General features: G+C 38.6%; 1 protein-coding gene across 6 annotated transcripts in view; it reads right to left on the bottom strand.

Moving 5' to 3' along the window:
• arhgef10 (Rho guanine nucleotide exchange factor (GEF) 10) overlaps window positions 1-24,631 on the bottom strand; it is a 281,643-nt gene that overhangs the window by 219,133 nt on the left and 37,879 nt on the right. For 3 of the 6 annotated variants that reach the window (XM_043679127.1, XM_043679118.1, XM_043679163.1), the window contains one exon: window positions 23,839-23,946. The exons of 1 other annotated variant lie outside the window; for it this stretch is intronic. In XM_043679127.1, coding sequence (XP_043535062.1) covers window positions 23,839-23,875 — 37 coding nt within the window. In that variant the 5' untranslated portion in view covers window positions 23,876-23,946. Of the gene's footprint in view, window positions 1-3,598; window positions 3,645-4,002; window positions 4,033-23,838; window positions 23,947-24,631 lie in introns of those variants that run through there. 2 more of the 6 variants (XM_043679146.1, XM_043679137.1) reach the window with 2 other exon arrangements.

The following is a 24,631-nucleotide window of genomic DNA, read 5'->3' as shown; positions in this document are numbered from 1 at the left end:
CTGTGTCCAGTTTTGGGCCCCACACCTCAGGAGGGACATACTGGTACTGAAGCGTGTTCAGCGGAGATTGACACGGATGATCCCTGGAACGGTAGGTCTAACATATGAGGAACGGCTGAGGATCCTGAGATTGTACTCATTGGAGTTTAGAAGGTTAAGGGGAGATCTAATAGAAACTTACAAGATAATACATGGCTTGGAAAGGGTGGACACTAAGAAATTGTTTCCGTTAGGTGAGGAGACTACGACCCGTGGGCACAGCCTTAGAATTAGAGGGCATCAATTCAGAACAGAAATGTGGAGACATTTCTTCAGCCAGAGAGTGGTGGGCCTGTGGAATTCATTGCCGCAGAGTGCAGTCGAGGCTGGGACACTAAATCTCTTCAAGGCAGAGATTGATAAATTCTTGATGTCACAAGGAATTAAGGGCTACGGGGAGAATGCGGATAAGTGGAGTTGAAATGCCCATCAGCCATGATTAAATGGGGGAGTGGACTCGATGGGCCAAGTGGCCTTACTTTCACTCCTATGTCTTATGGTTTATCTCAGCACATGCTTTCACATGTGCAAGATCCACAATTGGGAATTCTGTTGGCAGAATTGCACTGAATTTGGCAAATGGTCTGCTTTTATTTTCTTTTATATTTTTATGACCATGCCAATGGAAGTAACTATCAATGAATTAGAAATAAGGTATCAGTCATACTCTGAAAGTACTGTGTGCCATAATAACCAGGGTCAGAACAAAAGAGCTTGGGATTTCCATTAATGTGAAACCTTGGAAATAAACCTCTGGGGTAACAATAAAATAATTCACCATATAGGTTCAGGAAGTTTCATTTTCATTTTCTCCAATTAACAACATTATAACAGGATTCACAAATAAACACCTGCCCATAATAATGACTATGCTCCCCAAGTAGCCAGAGATCTCTTCTTCGACCAGGAGTAATTCCATCTGGATAAGACACCCATCTCTCCAACTGCATTAATTTTTAAATTATTCTTTGATGTACCAATCAGTACAATTTGGGAAAGAATTTAGAAGCATACTACAACAATGTATTGTTTAATCTTTTGAGGGTTTTTGTGCACTGTTGTAAAGGGTATCAATATTGGTAAGATCAGACCTCATAGAATTCATGTGACCCTTTAAAGTCTCAGAATCACTGGCTATTTTATTTTTAACCTGCTGGATCACATTAATCATCATTGGAAGTAAGTGAGGCTTGACAGGTCAAAGGGTGAACACCTAAATCGCTTTCCCATGTTTTTCTTAAGCCTCAACATTCCTGTGGTCAGCTGCCTGCACACACTAGTGAAATACTGTAGATTCATAGCTTGAGATTTTTGCTTCTGTCAAGCATGCTTCAAAGGCACCTATATGGATCCAGCAGGAGACTGCATCCAATCCATTAACCGAACAGTGTAGCAAGTTCTAAGACTTTTTCTTTAAAAGCAAGAACCTGATTGATCAGTTTTACAAACTGGCTACCACATATGCAGATGTTGACTTTATACGAAGGACTCATTAGAAATTAAGATAAAACCTTTCCAGTGAGAATAGCAAATTTACCAACAGGTTGAGAAACAGCAAGTTCACTTATCTGGTACATTATCCAAAATACTGCATGAATACTGGGAAATGACCATTCTCCACAAGTATCCAATTTCCTAACAAATCTTTGATTTCTTTAACCCCTTTGCTCTGCCAATTTATTTATTTCTTTTTAAATTGAAATGCATGCAATGAACTTTTGAAAAGCAAGCTCAAACATATTACAAAGGAGGGAGTTCTACCTGCAGTTCAACTTAAAATGGAAGGTGATGCATCTTATTAATACAGTACATTCAATTATTTGTGATAACATACATCAAACTCTCGATACAGTTTCATCACCCATTGTGAAATTATTCTAGTTTAAATGGGCACACAACTGAAATCACAATTAGCATTCAGAGAGGTTCATTGTTTCAGATAATTAAGACATTAGAACATGTTTTATAGAAAACAACATCAGAAATAAAGAAAATCAATGTGAATTCATGCTAAATGATAGCAGCATTTAAGCACTTAGCACATTTCAATGTTTTTTTTAATTCAAAACTTCAACTGAGCAGAAACCCATGTTAAACTACCTCTAGGTTTTGAAAAATAAAGCTGACATATATGCAATAACCGAGCCATAATTCAGTTAATGAAACAACTCAGGAATAAAAAGCCAGTATGAGTAATGAGTAGTACAGCCATCAGGTTATTGAAAGAAACATTGGTTTTCTTTTCCCCTATTTGTCCTTGTAACTGCATCTGCTGTGCCATCCTTGTCAAAGTAGGCTGTTGCTGAACCATCACTGGGCAGTCGCATGCCCACATGTCGCATAAGTGTGTTACTCCACCTGGCAGTGGTGTTCACAATAAAAATAAATCTTATCTAGTTTACAGTTTGGTAATACATAAAATAAGTAAACAATATATTTAATCCCAAAGGTCTGTGAAAAACTCCACTAAAGTGGCGTGTAAACATAACATTAATTGAGTGGAAGTAGACACAAGGATAGCAATCACAAAGGTCTGGAATAAACACTTGAAAGGAAAAGGTTTGTAAGGCTGTGATGAACATGCCGAGGAGTGAGGATACCGTAATTGATAACTCAGCACTATTACTAAGACAACCTTTTTCTTTGTTAAAAGTTTTTTTTTCAAACAAAAATCGAAAGCAGTCGAGGTGTCTGCATTCTAATTCAAACAATATTAAATCATGAAATCACATTTATCCAAGACAAGCTCTCAGTGATCGCTGATCTAATTGCTTCTACTGCTAAATCACACCGAATTTCCCACCATGGCCTTACATTCTCAGATGGGAACTCAAACCACTAAAGATACATCTAGGTACCCATTATGAAGAAACTGGAGAATACCAGCATAAAAGCACCAATGTGAAGGGCAGCTTTGCAACAAAAGGTTACATTAGTTCTCTTCACGAAAGCTGAAATCTCAATTTTTAAAAAAAGTTGCTTGACATCCAAGGCCCAAACTTTCACTTCCAAGTGGTGCCCACATCCGGTTGTTGGTCTTGTTTAACACAAAAGACCTACCAGCTGGCAATTATGGAAAGATGTCTCCTGGGCCAGTGACCCAGGGACCACACCGCTAAGAATATCACTCACTCAGCCACACAAGTGCCTTTTTGGGGACAGATAGTGGGTGCTCTCACAACATCAGACTGAAATTCCCAACATTAGGATCTAGTTTGTCAAATCTGTGGTTGTTCCTTTAAATGCTGACTAGAGTTACAGCATTAGTATGCTGAGTGTCTACTGTCTTTTGGCCCGAAATTCTATTCAAACCCAAATAGCTGATAAAATTAAAATTACTTTCAACAGCCAAAATAAAACAGTAAAGTTTCAGTACATGAACACGTTAGTAATGTGCTTTTACAGATTAACCTTGTAACTAAAGCTACTGTACTGCAATAATCCAGCTCAAATTTCTGATGCCATAATAGTAGTCACTAAAGCAGTCACTAATTCAATGTTTTGTCATTGACATAAGTGCAGTATAAAATTAACTGTGTCAATCACACTAGAGACAAACCTGTTATAGCGAGGGTCATCTTAGAGGAAGTCGGGTACTCTACTAAAGAGAGAACACTGAAGTCTAAGGTCTTTTCAAAGTAAGTGTTGATTCACATTCTAATAACTATAAACACTTAGACTTGTCATGTAGTCCAGACTGTTGCTTCTGTCTTCAGAGTCTCTCCATCATCATGTAGTCTAATGCATCATGACTGGTGTAGCTTCCTTGACATAGCCAAATGTTAATCCTGAATGCAGCTTTCTAACAGCAGACATCAAGTTCAGTGCAACTAAGTAAACTGCTAAGGACGTTTTTTGATGCACTAATCTCAGTTGGATCAATTTTGTCATCATTTGCCATCCACTTTCCAGCAGAGGCCACTGGTCAGTAACCTGGAGTTGGAACTTGACTGATTTCCTCACCTTATGGCAGGAGAACTGTGATAAAAGATTATCTGCTTCTCCTCCTAGACTGGAATACTATTACAACACATCATCAGGTAGGCTAAAACTGTGGTGTCTCACAATCATCAAATTCAAGTTCAGCAGTGAACACATTGTGAAATTTGCTTCACAACAATTGGAACAGCTGACATCCAAGCACAAGTTAGTTCACAATACAGACAGACTGAGGTCGAGGCTCTCTTTAAGTCTATGCCTGAGTCTTGATGAAACGATGTTTTAATTAAAGAAGCCGTCAGGGGAGGTTGTTTTAATGATCAAATATAAACAAATTCAAGTTATTAACATGAATAACATCATGAGCATGTTAGATTATGTTTTGGAATCATTACTAGAAGGCTTAAAATACAACCAATGAAGATTCTTGCATGGAGGAGATTACTTACAAAAGACCAGATCAATTAGGTTACAGCCGACGACATGTCTGGAATGCAGCTTGATATGACATTTTCAGAATGCATGTAGCTCTGAATAGAGTTACAACTGGCATGTGACTGGTGAACAAGCTGCAATATCTTCACATTGTACAGGCCCACTAACTCCATGATAACTGCATTACTTAAGGTTCGACCACATTTGCATCCAAATCAACTTTAATTTGAAGAGTGTATTTTTACTATGTGGAAGATGTAGCAAACAGCATAGCAGTCTTGACAGGTAACAAACTTCAGGAATTCTACTCATGTACACTTATACGAATTACCTTTTCAAACGTGCAGTGCAAAGTACTTATACTTACTAAAATACATTTTAACATTCGATTAAAGGCCAACCCAGTACAGAAAAATGTCACCATTAGAAGTTGTGCTTAGAAGCAGTAAAGAAAAGCTGACATATGAAACAGGTCAGTGCGCAGCCTGAACAAGCTCATACAAATCTGGCAGCATTGCTATGCTCTTTTGTGAGGAAATCCTGATGATGCAGCCACTTCAAACCCTCAAATGAATAATTGATCTTTTTTGGCTGAAATTTCACTGGGCCTCAATGAACAAACAGATCTGCCCAGTGCTGTGCTCCTGCTCTCCCACACCACACAAATAACATTTTCAATCACATAAGAATGTTCAACAAAATTAAAACAACGTGCTGGTTTCTTCCCACCAGTTTCTTCTACCATCCCCCTCTGAAGGCATCAACGTCAGTGTCAAAAAAGGTCCCACGTGAAGCAGTTGTTATTTCTACCTCGTCCAAGCAGTCATTACTTATTTGGGTTCACTAGGTCTGCTCGGAGGCTTTGTTGAAGCTCTGGGCCGACAGCACCTGCGTCTGTGATTTCACTTTATCTTCCCGAGGTGGAGTCCTTTGCAGTAACTTTGCACATGGATTCAGGTTGTAATGCAAGAACAGCCAAGATTCAAGAGGCCAACCATGTGTATATGAAAAGCAGGGAAAACCCATGGCGGGAAAAAAAATTCCAACAGAGAAGACAGAAATTTCTAATAGTAACAGTCATGAACAAAGAGAGGGTAATAACTCATTAATTCATTGAAATGCACTAATAATTTTTGAACAGTAAAGGAACTAAGGTTATGGGGGATGGGCGGGCGGTGGGAGGGAGGTGGGCAGGTGGGTAAGTGGATTTGAGTCCAGGAAAAGATCAGCCATAATCTTATTGAGTGGCAGAGCAGGCTCAAATGGGCCAGTTGACCTACTCCTACTCCTGTTCCTTATTTTCTTATGTAGTACACTTGTGATGTTCAGATTCCCCTCAGATCCAACAGAGACATATACAGATGTGTATATAACTGCAATAACAGGTTGATAGTTGTTGAAAACAGTATGGCGCTAGAAGAGCTGATGAAGAGCTTATGCTCAAAATGTTGACTCTCCTGCTCCTTGGATGTTGCCTGACCTGCTGTGCTTTTCCAGCAACACACTTTTCGATGATGACAACTCTCCAGCGTCTGCAGTCCTCACTTTCTCCAAGACAGGTTGATACACTGCTCGTACACCAATAATCCTATAACTCACTAATGTCTATCTTGTAACTACAGCTAGAATTCCAGTTCATTACAAAATGTGTGTGTCCAGGTTCCCCAGCTAATTCTAACTTCAGCAGAATGACCTTGCTCCGCAGCCACTCAGACTTTAGATTGAATTCGGACTGTGTGAAAGTGACAATTCTACACTTGGAGCTAGAGATACAGTGATCTGAACTTAGACTTTGCACATCAAATGCAAGTGGCATAGGCAAATCTGAACCACATCAAGCATCTGCACAATGGACGGCAGGCGCAGTGTTTGGGTTCTTCTCCTTGAGTATGTCATCCTAAACTCAGCTCAGCAGCAATATTTCTCAATGGCTCCAGAATCTCAGACTCAACAAACAAAACTTTACTCAAAATTATGAAAATTACAGGAGGGAAGGAGACCAGAAGGCCCCAGTCCTAGTGCTGGTTCTCTCCCATGTAACCCAATTGCCTACCCTCTCTCCTTCTCAGATATCCTTATATCCTCTTTATTGCAAAGAATTAAATGACATTCTAGCCTCTACTTCAAAAATCACAGGATCTCATGGTCTAACAGTCCTCTATGCAAGAACTTTGATTCACCCGTCTTCTCAGTTCTTTCAGTGAGAATCCTCCATCGCTTTCCCTTGAACACCATTCACTCATCAATGGAAATAATTTTTTAAAAATTTTACAGTAAAGATTACTGATAATTCTCCCCAGTGTTCCCACTCACCATGTTACTGCTGTGGCTAGTGGCTCTGTAGGAAATGCTGGATCCATGTGGATTCCTTTCTATTCCCTTGCATCACACTGTTCGACTTGAGCCCATCTCCCTCTGTTCTATTCACTCAGGACTTGTCTTGTATTTAATCTTGACTGCCTTTCCTTAGAATCCCATTTAGACCATCCTTGACCCTCTTTGCTTAGTCACCGTCTTCATTCCTTCAGCATTATTCCTCATGCTTCATACTCCTCATATCCTCAGTCTTCACTGACGCCATTCCCCAATCCTCTCCTCAGTCTCCCACTCATCCCCAAATACCTTCCCATCTCCCTCTCATTTTGCCCATTATACACTTCTCCTGCTCTGCTCCTTTACCCCCTATTCTGCAGTCTCCTCTTCTTCCCCCTCCATTTCTTGTCTCATCAGCTGGTCTCAGCAATCCAATAGTAGGAGGTAGCATCATAGATGTGCAACGGGGACCTTAAATCATTAAACATTTCTCAAATTGCAGTACCTATGGTCACAATGCCATGCTCTAGATGTTTCCAGGAAAACTTGAAAGATTGGCATCTCTTTTGAAAATTCATCAGTAAAACTCAAGAGTGCATGTTGAGGAGCACCAAGCTACTATCCATAGCTAATATATTTTGGTGAATGTGTAGCTGTTTCACACACATTCTTCCATCAGCACTCAGTTGACTCTAATCTCCCAGTCAGAAGGTTCTTGATTCAAATTTCACTCTTGGATGTGAGCACAACACGTCGGGCCGACATACCAGTGCAGTACTGAGTGGTGTATGAATGGACGTGCCGACTTTCTGATGAGACTCTGGAACTGTGGTCCCATCTGCCCTCTCAGGCGAGTGTAAAAAGATTCCATGGCATCAATTCATTTAGCTAGGAAGGTTATTTCAGTGTACTGTGCAATACTTATTCTGAATCAATGTCAGTCATAATGACTTACTGGTCAAATACCTCAAATCTGACTGTCCAAAAACTGGTGATATCCGAAAAGCAGATATTTTCATAATCTAGAATTAACTGAGTGAAATTACAGTTAGCCAATTCAGTTAGCCATTGCTTTGGTGCAATAAGCTCCAGACCAGTTAAACAACATGCTGCAGTCTATGCTCATTTATCACATTGCAAGTTACCCCTACCCTACCCTTGATGCAAACTGTCCACAAGCAAAACCACCTGACTTATAATTTGGAAATATATAAAATCCATCACAACCTCAGTTCTCAGTTCTTCAGTCTAGATTTGACACAGCATACCTGTTTCTGGTCATCATCATATTGCTATTGTGCGTTCTTGGTTTGCTCGACTTGTGTGCCATACTTCTTACAGTGTAACAGTGACAACATTTCAAAAACACTTCATTGACTACAATACTTTGGGATACGTGCGGTCTTGTAAAGCACTATATAAATGCATGCCTGTCTTCCCTTTTAACAGTCACTGGATAGGAAGTAAAATTGAGAATTACAAAAAGGACCCCTCCCGGCTCAAGGGTCTATAATATTAACACTTTGACCACTCAGCTTGACAAACATACAAAGTTGGGCAACTGAGAGCCTAAGAAACAGCAAGGCATTTCACAGGAGCATGATCAGACAAAAATTGACTGAGCCAATTTCAGCTACAGGTAACTGATGATGTACTTACTAACCATGGGTCAATCGTTCAGGAGAAAGGGGAGGATTGTGGTGAGGAAGAGAGTGCTCAGTGACAGAGAAAATCTCACATGAAACATTTCACAATTTGAAGAATTTCCATGATCCAACAAAATAGCAGAACTGGGAGTACTCAGACTCCATGAAGCATTTGTCAAACTAAATGCCAAAATCTGATGAGGCAGAATTACTCAATACGCAGATGCATCCCACAGCTGCAGACTTTGGGAAAAATCCTGATGCACATCAGTATTCTGCTGGGCATTCAACGTAAAGTCTTCTCCAAAGTTGCCAGCTGTAATAGATGGGAAAACAGATCTGTCCACCTCGCACTTCACCAAAAGAGGAAAAGTACAGTTTAATACTATCAGAGGGGAATTTTTGCTTACCATTAAATTAAAGGCAAAGGAAAACCTAAACAAATCCCAAAGCTGAAAATATTCCACTCTGACACCAAAACGTTATTTTCCAGCTTTCATTCATGGAGTACTGTGTCAATTTCAAGAACCAATCTTCATCTGCTGTTAGCTCAAAAGTTTTGTGACCCATTTTGGGCCTTTTCTGCTCAATTACTTGGATTGTCTGTATAAAAATGATTTTCAGATTCAATAATTTTTTTTGTGTAGTCAAAAAAGTACATTTGTGGATCAGAGAAAAAAGGACACAAAATCCAGGTGTGTGTTTTTTTAAAAAAGGCTGTACTAGCCAACTGATACCCTGGATTGATTGATTTTCTGATTAATATTTCTGTACATAATAGAATCACATGGTAACACAAATGCACTAACAAGATAGGCCATACCACAGGATCTTGACGTATGTAAAAGGAGTACGGACCAGTGCCACTATCATTTTTAATTCCAATGGGCCTGAGAGAGCATGATTTGACTATTTAAAGAAAATTAGTCGGGTAGAAAATTATCAGAGTAATGAGAGAAAAGCGATTTTATTACTGCAAAATTATTATTCATTTTGAAAAATAATCCTGAACTAAAAAAATCAATGTGAAAGTCCTTTTTCCTTTCACATTTATTTTTTCCCTTATTTTCTTTTAGTCTCATATTAGTATCTGTGCTATGCTTTTCGTGACTTATCTAATTAATCCATTTGAAGTGCATTTTCCAATGTTATCATTACTGAATCTGAAACTGTTTGAACATCATTTCAAAACTAACTAAATGTTTGTAGCATTAACAACAAAATAATGAGTTGACAGCACAAATAGTATTAAATGACTATTTGTAGCTTGGTAGCTATTAGAGAGATCTGATTGCAGAGTCACCAAGTCTGGGAACTCAATATTCAAAAGGGTTTTGACATTTTGTACAAATGGGTAAGAAAGAAAAAAGGAGGTAGTGTAGCCTTCTTAACAATGGAAGGGATCAGTGTGGTGGACAGTAAGATGTAGGTGTGATAGGTTATGATGAGGAATCAATTTCAGTGAAAACAAAGAATAGCAAGGGAAATAAATCATGGGTGAGGGTCTACTACAGAGTCCCGAATAGTCGTCTCATTGTAAGGCAAAGTATACATTGGGAAATAATGGAGGCTTGAACAAACAGCTTTACAACTGTCATGGGTGATTTTAACCTGCTGCTTACTGGACAAATGAGATGTTGAAGGATAACATGGAAGACAAGTTTGCAGACTGCATCAGGGAGCAGTTTCAGAACTTACCCAGGAAGTTAATTTAGATCTAATGAGGAAGGATTAATAAGAGAAGTCATGGCTCAGAATCTTCTCCGAGGTAGTGTGCAAAATATGGTAGAATTTCTAGTTAATACAGGAGAACCAGTAGATATAGTGTTTTGGATTTCCAGAAGGCATTCAATAAGCTGCCACATAAAAAGGTGTTGCACAGATATTGGGGGCAATGCATTACCATGGATTGAGGAAGGAGTAATACACAGAAGATGGAGTCAGAAGGGTGCTAAATAAGAGCCCATGGCATTATGGGCAAGACACTGTCATGGATAGAGGATCAGCTGACTATCAGAAGAGGATAAAGGGGTCTTTTTCAGGATGGTAGCTGGTGACTAGTGGAGTTCCACAGGGGTCAGTGTTGGGACCACAAATATTTGACATACATTATTGATCTGGATGAAGGAATGGAGGGCCTTGTTGTTAGGTTTGCAGATAACACAATGGTAGTGGAGGGGCAGGTACGGATGTGGAAGTGGGGAGGTGACAGAAGGACCTGGTCAAGCTGAGAGTGGGCATAGAAGTGGCAGATTGGGTGAGAGGTTGTAGCATAAAGTATTTTCGAAATGGGGGAAGGCTTCAAAAATCTGAAGGGCAAGGGTCTTAGGAATCTGAATTCAGGATTCTCTTAACGTTAACATGCAGGTTCAGTTGGCAGTTGGGAAGGCATATACAACATTCACACTAATTTCAAGATGGCTAGAATACAAGAGTGGAGATATACGGCTGAGGCCGTATAAGGCTCTGTTCAGATTGCACATGGAATATTGTCAGGAGTTTTAGGCCCTGTATCTAAGAAATGATGTGTGGTCTTGGAGGGGGTCGAGAGGAAATGAACAAGAATGACTCTGGGGTTGAAGGGCCTGTCATATCAGGAGCGGTTGAGAACTTAGTGTATACTCAATGGGGTTTAGAAAGATGAGGGAGATCTCATTGAAACCTACAGAATACTAAGAGGCCTGGATAGAATAGACATGGAGAAGATGTTTCCACTAGGAAGTGAGACTAGAATGTGAGGGCACAGCCATAGAGTGAAGGAATGACCCTATTGAACTGAGATGAGGAGGAATTTCTTCAGCCAAAGAGTGGAGAATCTGTGGAACTCATGGCCTCCATTACCTCCTTTAGTAAAGTCACTGAGTGTCTTTAAGGCAGAGATGGATAGTTTCTTGATTAGTAAGGGGATCAAAAGGTTATAGGGAGAGGGCAGGAGAATCAGGTTAAGAAAATATCAACCACGATTGAATGGTAGAACAGAATCAATGGGCCAAATGATCTAATTCTGCTCCTACATTTTATGGGGTTATGATAAATGGATCTTTATAATATTGGAAACACAACCAAAAGGGTGCCACATGGGTCAATGCTAGAACCTCAATTATTTATGACCTATATTGTTGATTCAGAGGAGGGGCAGAGCATAATATATCCAAATCTGCTCATGGTACAAAAGTAGTTGGGAGGTCATGTTGTAATGAGGACGGAAGTTGAGAGTGGGCAAAAACTTAGCAAAAAGGGTTGAATGTAACAAAGTATAAGGTAATTCATTTTGAGACAAAGAATAAAAAGGCAGATTATTACTTAAAGAGAAAGACTCTAAGAAGTGTCATGGAGGGGGATCAGGGTGTTGTGAAACACAAAAACGTAATTATTTGCAGCATCTGCATGTTAAGACAGCAGATAGAATTTTAGACTTTATTGCTGGTGACTGGATTTTAAAAGTAGGGAAGTCTTGTTACAATTGTACAGGGTGTTAAGGGAGGCCATACCTGGGAATATTTTGTACAGTTTTGGTCATCATTATTAAAATATGATATAATTACATTGGAGGCTGTTCAGAAGTGATTAATTAAACTGATTCCTGGGATGAAGGAGCTGACGTATTAAGAATGGCTAAACAGGTAGGTCCTTTAGAGTTTAGAAGACAGAGGTGATCTCTGGAAACAGACTAGATTCTGATGGTAGATGTTGAGAATACATTTGCACTATTTTAGGATTCTTGAATTAGGAGACACTCATTTAAGGTTGAGGTGCAAAGGAATTATTTTCAGGATAGTGAATGACCGGAATTCACTACTCCACAGTGGAAGCGAGATCACTCAAAGAAGATGATGATGTATTTAAAGGAAAGGTAGATAGATTTTTAAAATATCAGGGAGGTGAAGGCTATGAGGAGTTAGCATGTGCAGGTCAGCCATTATCTTGTTAAATGGCGAGGCAGGCTAAAGGGACTAATCCTCTACTCCTGCTCTTATGTCTTATGTACTTCTTAACTAATGAAACCATTTGAAAGGACCAAATTATTTTTCACCCATTAGAATCAATAAATCCTTAAAGTTTAGCCTGCACACAGAACTGGACCAACAAATGATTAGAATTCTTTCTGTCAAAAATATGAAAGATAAGATGGTTTATCAGCATCCAATCACGTACTCCATCCACAGATTAACAAAAATACTAAAACAGATATCTAATAACTTTTAGAGAGTATGAGCAAGAAGATTTGGATTTATGGAGCACTTAACATGACCTCAGAATGTCTCAAAGTGTTTTATAGTCTTTAAAGCGGTGTTTAGATGAAGTCATGGTTATCATTTGAGAAACTGATGAAGACATTTGCAGAAATTTGGTTCCCACTAAGAGCAAAGAGACAATCATCCAACAATTTGCTTTACGGATGTCAGTTGGCAAGAAATATGCACCACCAGACACCAGGAGGATTCCCTAGCTCAACTTTAAAATAGTCCAATGGATTCTATCATGAGCATCTGAGGGAGCAGACTGGGCATAGGTTGATGTTGCATATCAAAGACAGCACCTTTAATAGCATGCTTCTTCTTGCCACAACATGGTAATGCACCAAAACACCACATTGTATATTGCTTTTGAAGTGTTTGGTGTCAGACTTGAAAGCAAACACTGACTCAGTAGCACAGTGAGCCAGTGCCCACTTTTAACATGGTAAACAATAGAACACAACGATGCAGTTGCCACAGAAGTGATCACTTTATTGCCAGTTCATGATGTTGTCAATACGTGACCATCAATACCATTGAAAGTTGCTGATCTCCTTTCATTCCAACAAATGAATGAGGAAGGATCACCGGACCTGAAATATTAACTGATTTCTCTTCACAGATGCTGCCAGTCCTGCTGAGCTTTCCCAACAATTGCTATTTGTTTCTGATTTACAGCACCCACAGTTCTTTCAGTTTTTACAATTGAATGCAATTCAACTTCTGTGATGCACAAAACTGGCAATAACTGATGGGGTGCTTACTTTACACCAGGTCTATTTTTCCCTTCTGTTGACTTTGTTGGAAATAAGTGGGTAACTAACAGCAGGTTATTTTCCCCCCAACTTTGAGCCCTCAATGGTCTCCAGTATTTGAAACTAAGTCCCTACATTTTTGATTGTTGTGCATCAAATCCCCAAACCCTAAAATGACCCCAAACAGATATTCACGTGGATTCAAGTTAAAATTTGTGTATTTGTTTGTAGTACAGAATAAGCTATATTGAAATTAAAATACCAACTTCTTTAATAGATTTATTTCATGCTCCTAAACATTCTTGTCTCTACTACTTAATTTAAATAATAAATCAGAAACCTATGTATTACGTGAAAAGTCTAAGTTAGTCACAGCTTAACAAATTCAAGGTTTCAATAACAAAGTGCCTGGGAGACTAAATATTGACCAAATTCAGATAAGTGCATATCACATCTCAGCACAGAGCTCCAGCATTCAAAAAAGTACAGCTCAAACATTCAGTAATTAAAATGTTAATATTCCTAAGGAAAGATTTCATTGTAAAACTTGTTCAACATTCAGCACAGACTAACTATGACTGAGTATTTCAGCTACAGCCCAAAATATTCAATAAATGACAACTGCTTTTTAAAAAAAATCTATCGTTATGCTTACTTACACAATTAGGCAAATTCAATGCTCATCATCCTACAAACAGCAAACAAAATGATATTTGATATGCACAGTGCAGTATTCACATGAGCACTCAACACCAACATGGTCAAGAAGTCGACCCTCGTCCCAATAAATGCACATTAATTTCAAATTTAAATGCAAACCTGTATACATGAGAGCTGCCATCATGATATACAGACTCAAGACAAATTCCTTCTGACTGCTATCTGAATAAAAAAGAGCATTTTCTCAAAATAATTCAGTCATCCTAGTTCTGTTTCCCATCTAATTCAAGGCACATTCCATAAAGAAAGGTCCATTGTTTCTAGGTTGTCATTTGACTGATTGTTACGAAAATTCAATATCAAATTGTGTTCTATAGTCTTCTATGTCTGCCTTAGGGAAAAGAATTAAAGGGCAACTTGTAACCTCTTGATCTATATTCATCAAAATGCAGACCCTGTCTCTGACAGAAAGTCTGCATTGTTGACACGGACCACAGTAAGATCAGCACTTTGTGGAAATATCACAATTCAGCACTGAAGTTTATTTCCCAAAACTTTATTTTGTGGCCGACTTAAACTTATGCATTTTTAATAAACTGCAAAGATATACAATATTACAGTTATCCCAAGCTATGTGACATGAGAAATAATAGGTGTAGAATGTAAATAGAATATTACCCCTACACATTCTCTGGATTTAAACAGCGAGTCTACTGTTAACAAAGATTCAGGCAACAACAGCAAGACACAACAAGATGTGCTATCATGAACACTGTACATCAACACTCCCAACTCCTGTTAAGTTAATCCAAGTGGTGACAGGTTCAGACTCTTCAGAAGTCTTTTATTAGCAGGAGGGAGAGAAAGTCAACTGTGGGATTCCCAACCAGACATTAATTCTGGGAATAGTCGGAAAATGATGGGGTTTGGAAAACACCTCTACACTACCTAAATACAATGAACTTTTGCTCACCATCTATAGGAAATGAAGATTCTACCCAGTAGTTTAGTAGCTAAGATGCCCTTGAAATATCATTGATAAAATGTTAATTCATGAAAAAGGATCATGGGATGATTAATGTAAATTGTCTAATTTACTTAGACTCTAATATTTCAGGAGGGTCATCTGGCACAAAGTTAAAAAGGTGAGAACATGAAAAAAAGAATTTGACTTACTTGTTCATCATTCAACTAAAAACACAACTTTTACAAGATGATTAGGGGGTTAGATAGGGTTGACAGTGTGAACCTTTTCCCGCGTATGGAGTCGGGTATTACAAGGGGGCATAGCTTTAAATTAAGGGGGGGTAGATATAGGACTGAAGTTAGGGGTAGGTTCTTCACTCAGCGAGTCGTAAGTTCATGGAATGCCCTGCCAGCAGCAGTGGTGGACTCTCCCTCTTTATGGGCATTTAAGCGGGCATTGGATAGGTATATGGAGGATAGTGGGTTAGTATAGGTTAGGTGGGCTTGGATCGGCGCAACATCGAGGGCCAAAGGGCCTGTACTGCGCTGTATTCTTCTATGTTCTATAAATGTTGCTCTGGAGAAACTAGGAAGAAACCCAACACAAACAAGGAACTTATTTTAGCATAGCTTCCCCTTCATACAGAATTTCCAATGGTTAGATCAAGACAGGTTCCTCCATTGCGCCTGGAAGTACATAAAATAATCAAAATTAAAACAAAAAAGCTCAAAGGCCCAAATTGCGGAAAACACAGCAGGTGCAGGAAAATGAGTCTGGACTAAAACGAACTTAAAATGACCAAGAACCCATGTGTACACAACAAGAATTGGCTTCAAGACTTCACTTAAGGTCAGCTCCAACACACCCAGATGGTTTTTGATCATTGGTTCCACATGGGGTGCCTCTACCCTGGCATTAGTTTTCATTCAGTGAAGAATCGCATCCAATGTGACAAAAGGAAAATGAAAAGTTGCTTTACTATTTCTCTCAGTATTATGCTTTAATGATGCCATTTCTCTATCCACAAAAGGAATCTACTTCCTATTCCAACTTCTGATAAATAAAGGGTACAAAATAGAAGTCTAAAGAATTCAACCATTAATCAGCTGCTTACATATATTACATTGGAAAATGCTTCCCAATACAACAAACCTATCTTTATTAATCTAAGTAGCCTTACCAGATTAGTTAAACAATATGAAAATGCATAAGATATTTGAATTTGATAAAGGTGTGGTATAGATCTTACCACATATTAAATTAATTCTACCACTAGTAGAATTAAGCTATTATACTTAGTTTGTCCTATCAAAGCTGCAGACTGTCTCCTTCAAAATAGTTAATGGTGGACCTGGGCTTTCAAATAAACACAAACACTGGGTCAATCAAACCACATTACTGAGCAACCCAAGTTCCAGCTTTCTTCTAAACAGTATAATGTGGCCCTTTATCAAACAGTAACTGACCATGCGTCAGTGGGTTTACACAGCCTGAATATTCAGAAAACGTGCTCACAATATAGAAATTTTAATAGCTTGGTATTTCAGTAGATTAGGATTTCTATAATATCTTTGTACTGCAAGAATAAAATTCACATCATTATTCTTCATCATAATTTCCTGAACTCAGTGCTACACACAACCATGAAACATACTAGACAGAAAATTCTGCCTGAAAAGGGAACAACAAAGTATTATTGAGGGGCTGGGAGTTCTACAGTCAGGAGAACCAAACTGCCAGCATACTTGTGATGTGGTTTTGACTGGAATATAGTGTGTAGTAGAGCAGCCAGTCTCAAATGTACAAACTGGATCTTCGCCAGCTCATGGCATGTTGAAGGTATAAATTCACCTTAATATAGGGTGACTGGACCAATGCACAAGTTGTGAGGTGCCAACATTAAGCAGCAATGACTACATACCATTAGCTGCTTTTGAAACTGCAACTAGAGGAGATATTTGCCAGTATTTTGAAAGGGTGCAGGGAAGAAGTGGTAGAAACAATGAACTTTTACTTTCCTTGGTTAAAAAAGATACTTTTTGTTGCTATGCTCTAGAGGCAATGGACAACCATCAAGACGATGAGATTTCTAATTTTTCAGCGTGGTCTAAAATAAGCATTATTCTCTTCATTTAGATATGCCAAAGGACAAGTGGTGTATTAAGTGGAAGCTATTAACTATCAGATTGGATTTCTTTCACAAATCCTTGAAATTGGCTGGTTTCTTTGCAATAAGGTTCAATCTCCGTTCCGATTCATCTAATCTACAGAAGTGAAATGCATTTGGAATTGCAATCAGTTTACTGTTCCAAAATATCAAATATTTTTTTTTAATTCATGAGTTGAAAACAGAAATTTGATTCTTCCAAAGACAGATTTTGTTAAATAGACTAAAATTATTTTAAACCTACATCAAATGACCGAATCTAATTGCACCGCCTTATGTACTGCAGATGCATGTGTGACATGCTTTCAAAAAAAAAGGCGTACCCTGGGGATTTGTAAATAAGCTTTGCTAGTCTTATCAAAGATATCCATGGAAGGAGCCTATCATAGAATCATATAGATGTACAGCATGGAAACAGACCATTCGGTCCAACCCGTCCATGCCGACCAGATATCCCAACCCAATCTAGTCCACCTGCCAGCACCCTGCCCATATCCCTCCTAACCCTTCCTAATCAAATATCCATCCAAATGCCTCTTAAATGTTGCAATTGTACCAGCCTCCACCACATCCTCTGGCAGCTCATTCCATACACGCACCACCCTCTGCGTGAAAAAGTTGCCCCTTAGGTCTCTTTTATATCTTTCCCCTCTCACCCTAAACCTATCCACTCTAGTTCTGGACTCCCTGACCCCAGGGAAAAGACTTTGCCTATTTATGCTATCTATGCCCCTCATAATTTTGTAAACCTCTATAAGGTCACCCCTCAGCCTCCGACTCTCCAGGGAAAACAGCCCCAGCCTGTTCAGCCTCTCCCTGTAGTTCAGATCCTCCAACCCTGGCAACATCCTTGTATTAAATCAATGAAAATAAACCATTCAAAGGTTAATTGTTTGGACAAACAACTTTGTTTTTTTTTAAAACAAAACTCTCCAGACAAGCTGATTGAGTTAACTTTGGGAAATAAAGTTATGGTTCAAACTACTGGCAGTTGGGGAGAGGGGTTGTGACAAGGCAGATCACGGGGCGGCACGGTGGCACAGTGGTTAGCACTGCTGCCTCACAGCGCCTGAGACCCTGGTTCAATTCCCACTTCAGGTGACTGACTGTGTGGAGTTTGCACATTCTCCCCGTGTCTGCGTGGGTTTCCTCCGGGTGCTCCGGTTTCCTCCCACAGTCCAAAGATGTGCAGGTCAGGTGAACTGGCTGTGCTAAATTGCCCGTAGTGTTAGGTAAGAGGTAAATGTAGGGGTATTGGTGGGTTGCGCTTCGGCGGGTCGGTGTGGACTTGTTGGGCCGAAGGGCCCGTTTCCACACTGTAATGTAATCTAATCTAACCATCTCTGTATTTTTTAAGCACCTGTTTTGATCTGAACATCAGTTATTGTTGAGTGAAGGGAAAAGCAGCTGTTCATCCCATTGCCCACCTAGAAGCTGAGGCCTGTCTGTTATTGGACATTTTGCTATAAAGATCTTATAAGAAAAAAAATACCATTTTGCTGTAGATTGAGATTTCAAAAGAAAGAATTCAATTTCACAGAAGTGTACATAGAGAAGAAAATACCAGCTATAACTTCAAACTACCTCAGTGCTGAAAGAGAGAACGTTTGATCCCATCTGCAGCTAGACAAGACAACAAGCTGCAAACTGCTAAACTTCTTTTACCCATTTACAACTCTTATTCAGCCAAATCTATCTTCCCTTACTCTGTAATTCATATTTGTGTGGGGAGGGGGGGTTGGTGTGTGCACCTATTTGCTGAAGTCCGAATCTATTCTACTAGTTTAATCCAGGAAAAGTTTGGTTAAAAATAAACTTGTTTTTATTGAAAAAGATTTTTATATTTTACAAAATTATAAAGTTACAAAAGAGATAATAAAGCAATCTTATGGTATAACAATAAACTAACTACTACTCTACTTTACAAAACAAATCAGAAATACTAAAAAAAGAAAATCTTCCCATACCACAATTCAATAAATAATTAAACATAATAAGTTAAATTAAACTGGGCTGAATTGAGCTAAACTGACAACTTTCACCATTCCGTGCCTGGAATGTGATGTGGAGCTCAGCAGGGCAGACTGGTTAGATCACCGCCATCTTGAATCCCGCCAAACATTACTTTTTAAACTCAAGAAAATCTGTTTGACAAGTTCTTGTAATCTTAGCATTTAAACATACTAAAATTGGAAACTTTATCCTTATGCAAGACAAAACCTTGTGATCAAATGAGTAGAATTGACTGAAGCCTTTCAATCCCCCCTCATTTGGTTTTAAAAAGGAAACTAGATGTAATGATCTTTCATGACAAAAATTAATTATGCTCTTTATCCTGTGGTAGCCTCAAATAACTGGCCTGCCAAACCATTTATTTCAGCCAGGTGTTTTTGGAAAGCCATCAAATTATTTCTAGAGTGCACCATAATGATGAACTGGGTTCATTGTTCTCCCTGCTGCACCAAATTGCTTCAGGGTCAAAGTAATGTTTGGTTCTTATGGAAGCAAGGATTTCTTTACAATAGCATGACCTGTTCCTGGTGAAACATTCATTGACGAGCACTTGAATAGCAATTGTTTGTAACTGGCTTTGCGCTAGAATAGCAAAATGCACTTGTATGATGAGTGCTATTCGATTAAAAACATTCCTTACTGAATCTTACTGAGTGGTATACTACAGAACACAGATATGGTCTACATATCACTTGGTGCCATTTTGGTCCAATCGAGCTTTAAATCAAATTGAGCATTAAAACCATCAACAATGATGGAGTTAATTGTGTAATCTTCAAAGGGTATTAAAGGCTCGATACTTTTTTGCTTATTAGACAAAGAATGGTGAAATTATTCTTCACCACGCAGGCATATACAATTGTACTGCTTTTCCTTTCTTATATTTAATGATAAAAACTTAACACAGTACTGAATAATAATGGCAAAGAAGAGAGAAATTTGTTTTGTTCACTGGCTTTGCTGCATTAGGTGATTTTAGTATAAAAAGTGTAAGGACCCTAAAGTTTATGGTGGTATTCCTAGAATTAAGGAGGGAAAAAAAGCACCTGTTTAGTGACTTCTAAAAGCTTTGTCCATAGAAAACATGACAGGTTCTTATTTCGCTTTGCACTTACCAATTATGTTTACATGCAAAGCTGACAAATTTTCAACAATATCGGTGCCTTTTGCAATAGGATACCAAATATGATTTATCAATGAAGAAACAGTCTGAAACACAGAAAAACAGCGTGGTTTGCTTCTCTCCCCCATCAGAATTAGTCATTTTACTTCATTGTATCTGTCTACATACTCATATTATAATATTCCACTGTTATGATATTGTCTTCCCTGTTGAAAATTAAATGAAGGTAATCTGTAAATGCCACTGGTTCCAGCAGATGTATCTGCACATACTGTAAATGAAAACTGTAAATAGTATCAGAAAATTGTCAACTTAGGTTTGCTAGGAATCAAATAATAACTCAGCAGATGAGATTAAATATACAAACTAGAAATAATTTTATTAGGGTTACTGTGGGGTTATGGTTCTCTCCTGACCTCTGATCCAGGCGATGCAGGTACGCATTATAGGAGCTATGATTAGAACGTTTGCAGATGACACCAAAATAGGTGGTGTAGTGGACAGTGAAGAAGATTATCTCAGAGTACAACAGTATCTAGATCCGATGGGTCAATAGGCCAAGGAGTGACAGATGGAGATAATTTAGATAAACGTAAGGTCCTGCATTTTCCTAAGGCAAACTTGGGTGGGACTTCATACAGTTAATGATAGGGCCCTGGGAAGTGTTGCCAAACAAAGAGACCTAGGATTGCAAGTGCATAGTTCCTTGAGAGTGGAATTGAAAGTTGAGTGGTGAAGGTGGTGGTTGGCAAGCTTGCCTTCATTGGTCAAAACACTGAGTATAGGAGTTAGGAGGTTGTGTTGTGGCTGTTCAGGACATTAGTGAGGTCGCTTTTAAAATACTGCATGCAATTCTGATCACCCCTCTATGATAAAGATATTGTTAAATTTGAGAGGTATCAGAAAAGATTTACAAGATTAAGGCTTTTTCCCCTGGAGCGTTGGAGGGGTGACCTTGTATAGGTTTATAAAATCACGAGAGGCATGGATAGAGTGAATAGCCAAGGTCTTTTCCTCAGAGTAAGGGGGTCCAAAACTAGACAGCAGAGGTTTAAGATAAGAGGGGAAAGATTTAAACCTTAGTGGTAACTTCTTTGACGCAGAGGGTAGTGCATGTATGGAACATGCTGCCAAAGGAGAAGTAGTAAGTACAATTTCAACATTTAAAAAGCATCTGGATGGGTATATGAATAGGAAGGGTTTAGAGGGATATGGGACAAAAGCTGGAAAATGGGACTAGGTCAGATTGGGATGTCTGGTCGGCTTGGATGAGTTGGGCCGAAGGATCTGTTTCCATGCTGTATGATTCTATGACTTTGTGACTGGAGGTCTTTTTTGTAAGGAAGTATCTGAGTTGCCTCAAGGTAATCAAAAGGTTTGAGACAGTTAAACTAGAAGAAAATAATCACTTGTGAATAGTGGTGGGATCCAAGAGCATTGTAACTATAAGATTATCATTAACTCATATAACAAAGAATTCAGGAGAAATTTCTCTACCGAAGGAGAAGATGAGGACAACATATGCATTTAACTAAAGCTAGAAAAGCATGAGAGAGAAAGGAATCCAAGGATAAGCCAATCAGGTGACATGAAGAGTGATGAGAGGAGGTTCCTAAGCAGTATTTATGATGATATGAATCAGTTGGGCCAAATACTTATTTCTGTGCTGTCAAACTGGTGCTGATCTGGCGAGGTAATTTGGAGATGGTGGAATTCCCACATGTCCTGCAGTTAGGCTTCCTGGCTTGTACAAGGCACAAATCTGAAAGGTGTTGTTGAAGGAGGCTTGGCAATTCGCTGCAGTGCACCTTGCATTTGGTACACTCTGCTGCCAATGTGCCCAAGATGGAAAGAGTGAATGTTTAATTCTTAGCTGAGAAATTCCAAATCATGCTGAACATTGTCCATCCCCACTTTGTATCTTACACTGGAAGGAAAGTCACGGATGAAATACTGTGATTAAAGATATTAGGGATTTAAACACTACCCTGAGAAACTTCTGACAGCAATGTCTTACATCTAGGATGAGTGGCTTGTGCAACTCCAATCAGCTTCCTTTGTGCCAGGTATAATTCTGGATAGCAAAACATCCCCTCTGACTTTAAATATTGGACGGCCTCTTGATGCCACACTTAGGCAAATGTTCCTTTGAATTAAAGGGCAATCACTGTTCCCTTTCCACTGCAACTCAGTTCTCTCTTCGTATTTAAACCAAGGTTGTAATGAAATTTAGAACTAACTGGTCCAGTCCGAAATCAACTGAACATTGATAAGAAGTCTATTGATAAGATAGTGTCACTAGATAATACTGTTAATGCATTCTTCCATCACTTTGCTGTTAAATGGGAACAGGCTGCTGTGGTGGTAAATGCACAGATTAGATTTGTCCTGATGATTGTAGATATGACAGATGACTGAGAAGAGCAAATTCACATGGAGCACATCCAGCTAATTCAAATAAAGTATGACATGAAATGTCAGTTCTGATCACGCAGTTAGAGATAACATTCCCACAGTCCAGTACAGCAACTGGATAAAATTAGTAGCAAAATACCTTCAACTAAATTGCCAAATAAGGATAGAAGACAGATGGACATACCAGTTAGAATGCTCGTGCTCACAATAATATTGCTAAAGGTGCAACTTTGAGACAGCATCGCTACACCAGCCCAGAAGAAAGTAATTTTAACTGGTTATTAGGAGGCAATTAAGTTCTTACATGCTGTTTAACACAAAGATGTTCTTCTCTGTGGGAAAAGGAAAGATACCCTCACAATGTTACACACCAAATGGCTACATTATGTACACTCCATTCACTCAAAAACTCATGAAAATCTGCATTACAGACCATTACACAAGTTAAAAATGCAACCCCTGGTATAACATCCAGTTCACAATGACAGACAACAGTCACTAAAGTGACATTTTCCATTTGGTAAATACATCACAACACAGAAAATATCAATGAATATATTCATGAGTGAAATTTCAGGGATAATGTTAAACACTATTCCACCTCATGATCAGAATGTTCATTTAAGGCACGTTGCTTTGTAGAAAGCCTTTTCTTATCAATTCAATTTTAAACGTTTAACATGCATTCAATTTAAATGCCAGTATTGGAATAAGTGGATTCAACTTGACTTTAAAATAGAGAAGGCAATAAACTGTCAAACCATTTCAGATGGGATTTGATGTGACAATGAGTGGGGAGAGCATAAAGATCAGAGGACAGGCAAATTTAGGTAGACTCAATTGCTTTCACCATTCTCAACTGTCCAGCAATAAAGGAGTGGAGTAATTTCACAAACAAATCACAATTGAAATTTTAAAAAATGTTATTTAAAAAATGCTAGTAATGCCCAAGGCTTGTACATTCCTGAAATATGTGAAAATTCACCACCTCCATTTAGGCCCAGTTTCATCTATTATGTAATTGTGTAATGCCCAGAAGCATTGCACACGAGTTATTCCTGCACATTTCATGATATTTAATGTTATTTTTCATAGAAGGTGCAATTTAAAGGTGTACATAATTTTTACCTTCAGGAGGAGGGGGTGGAAATTCATCCTGATCCATACTGTATGGATTTCATCGAGGGTACGTTCTCATTGGAGTTTGCAGTACATCCCTTGATAGAGCTCATTCCTCTGAATGAAGAAGGAATATCATTAGTTACAGTGGAATTCTAAAAAGAAAGGCTTTCTGAAAGTCACCAAAAAGGAGTTTGACATCTTTATAGTTTGCATTTCCTCCATAAAATATAGAAGCTCTCTTGTACAGACATGGTTTCAAAAATCACTCAATGGCAACAGAAATAGTAAAATCATGGTCAATATCCAGTCAATTCATGGGGTATGTCTATCCATGTATTTACAACTTTTAGTTAAAACAGATCGTAACAAATGCTTTTTTCAAAAAAAAAAGCAACTGACATACAGATCTACACTCAAAAAGCTATCTGCCTGAACACATTGTTGCCCATGCTTTGAAAACTTTGACCATTTTACATATTAAAAACACATTACCCAAGTGGTGAGAAGGACAAAGGGACACAGAATTCTGATTGCAGTTCAACTCAATTTTATTAACAAACTTGCCTTATTAAAAACACAATGTGAACATTTCCTAAGTTCCAACAAACATTTACTCTCTGAGAAAGGATATATTCGCAATGATCCATGTGTTTGACCTGGACTGTTGGAATCATCTTCTTCTCAGAGATAGGGCTGACTTTCTTTCATGAAGGTGGGTCTTGTAGGTCAGAGCAGATCTTCTCTTGGCTCTTTTTTTAGATTAGATTAGATTATATTAGATTAGATTACATTACAGTGT

This window comes from Chiloscyllium plagiosum, chromosome 3 (assembly GCF_004010195.1).
Source record: "Chiloscyllium plagiosum isolate BGI_BamShark_2017 chromosome 3, ASM401019v2, whole genome shotgun sequence".
Taxonomy (NCBI): Eukaryota; Metazoa; Chordata; class Chondrichthyes; order Orectolobiformes; family Hemiscylliidae; genus Chiloscyllium; species Chiloscyllium plagiosum.
This window is presented reverse-complemented; position numbering and strand designations above follow the sequence as displayed.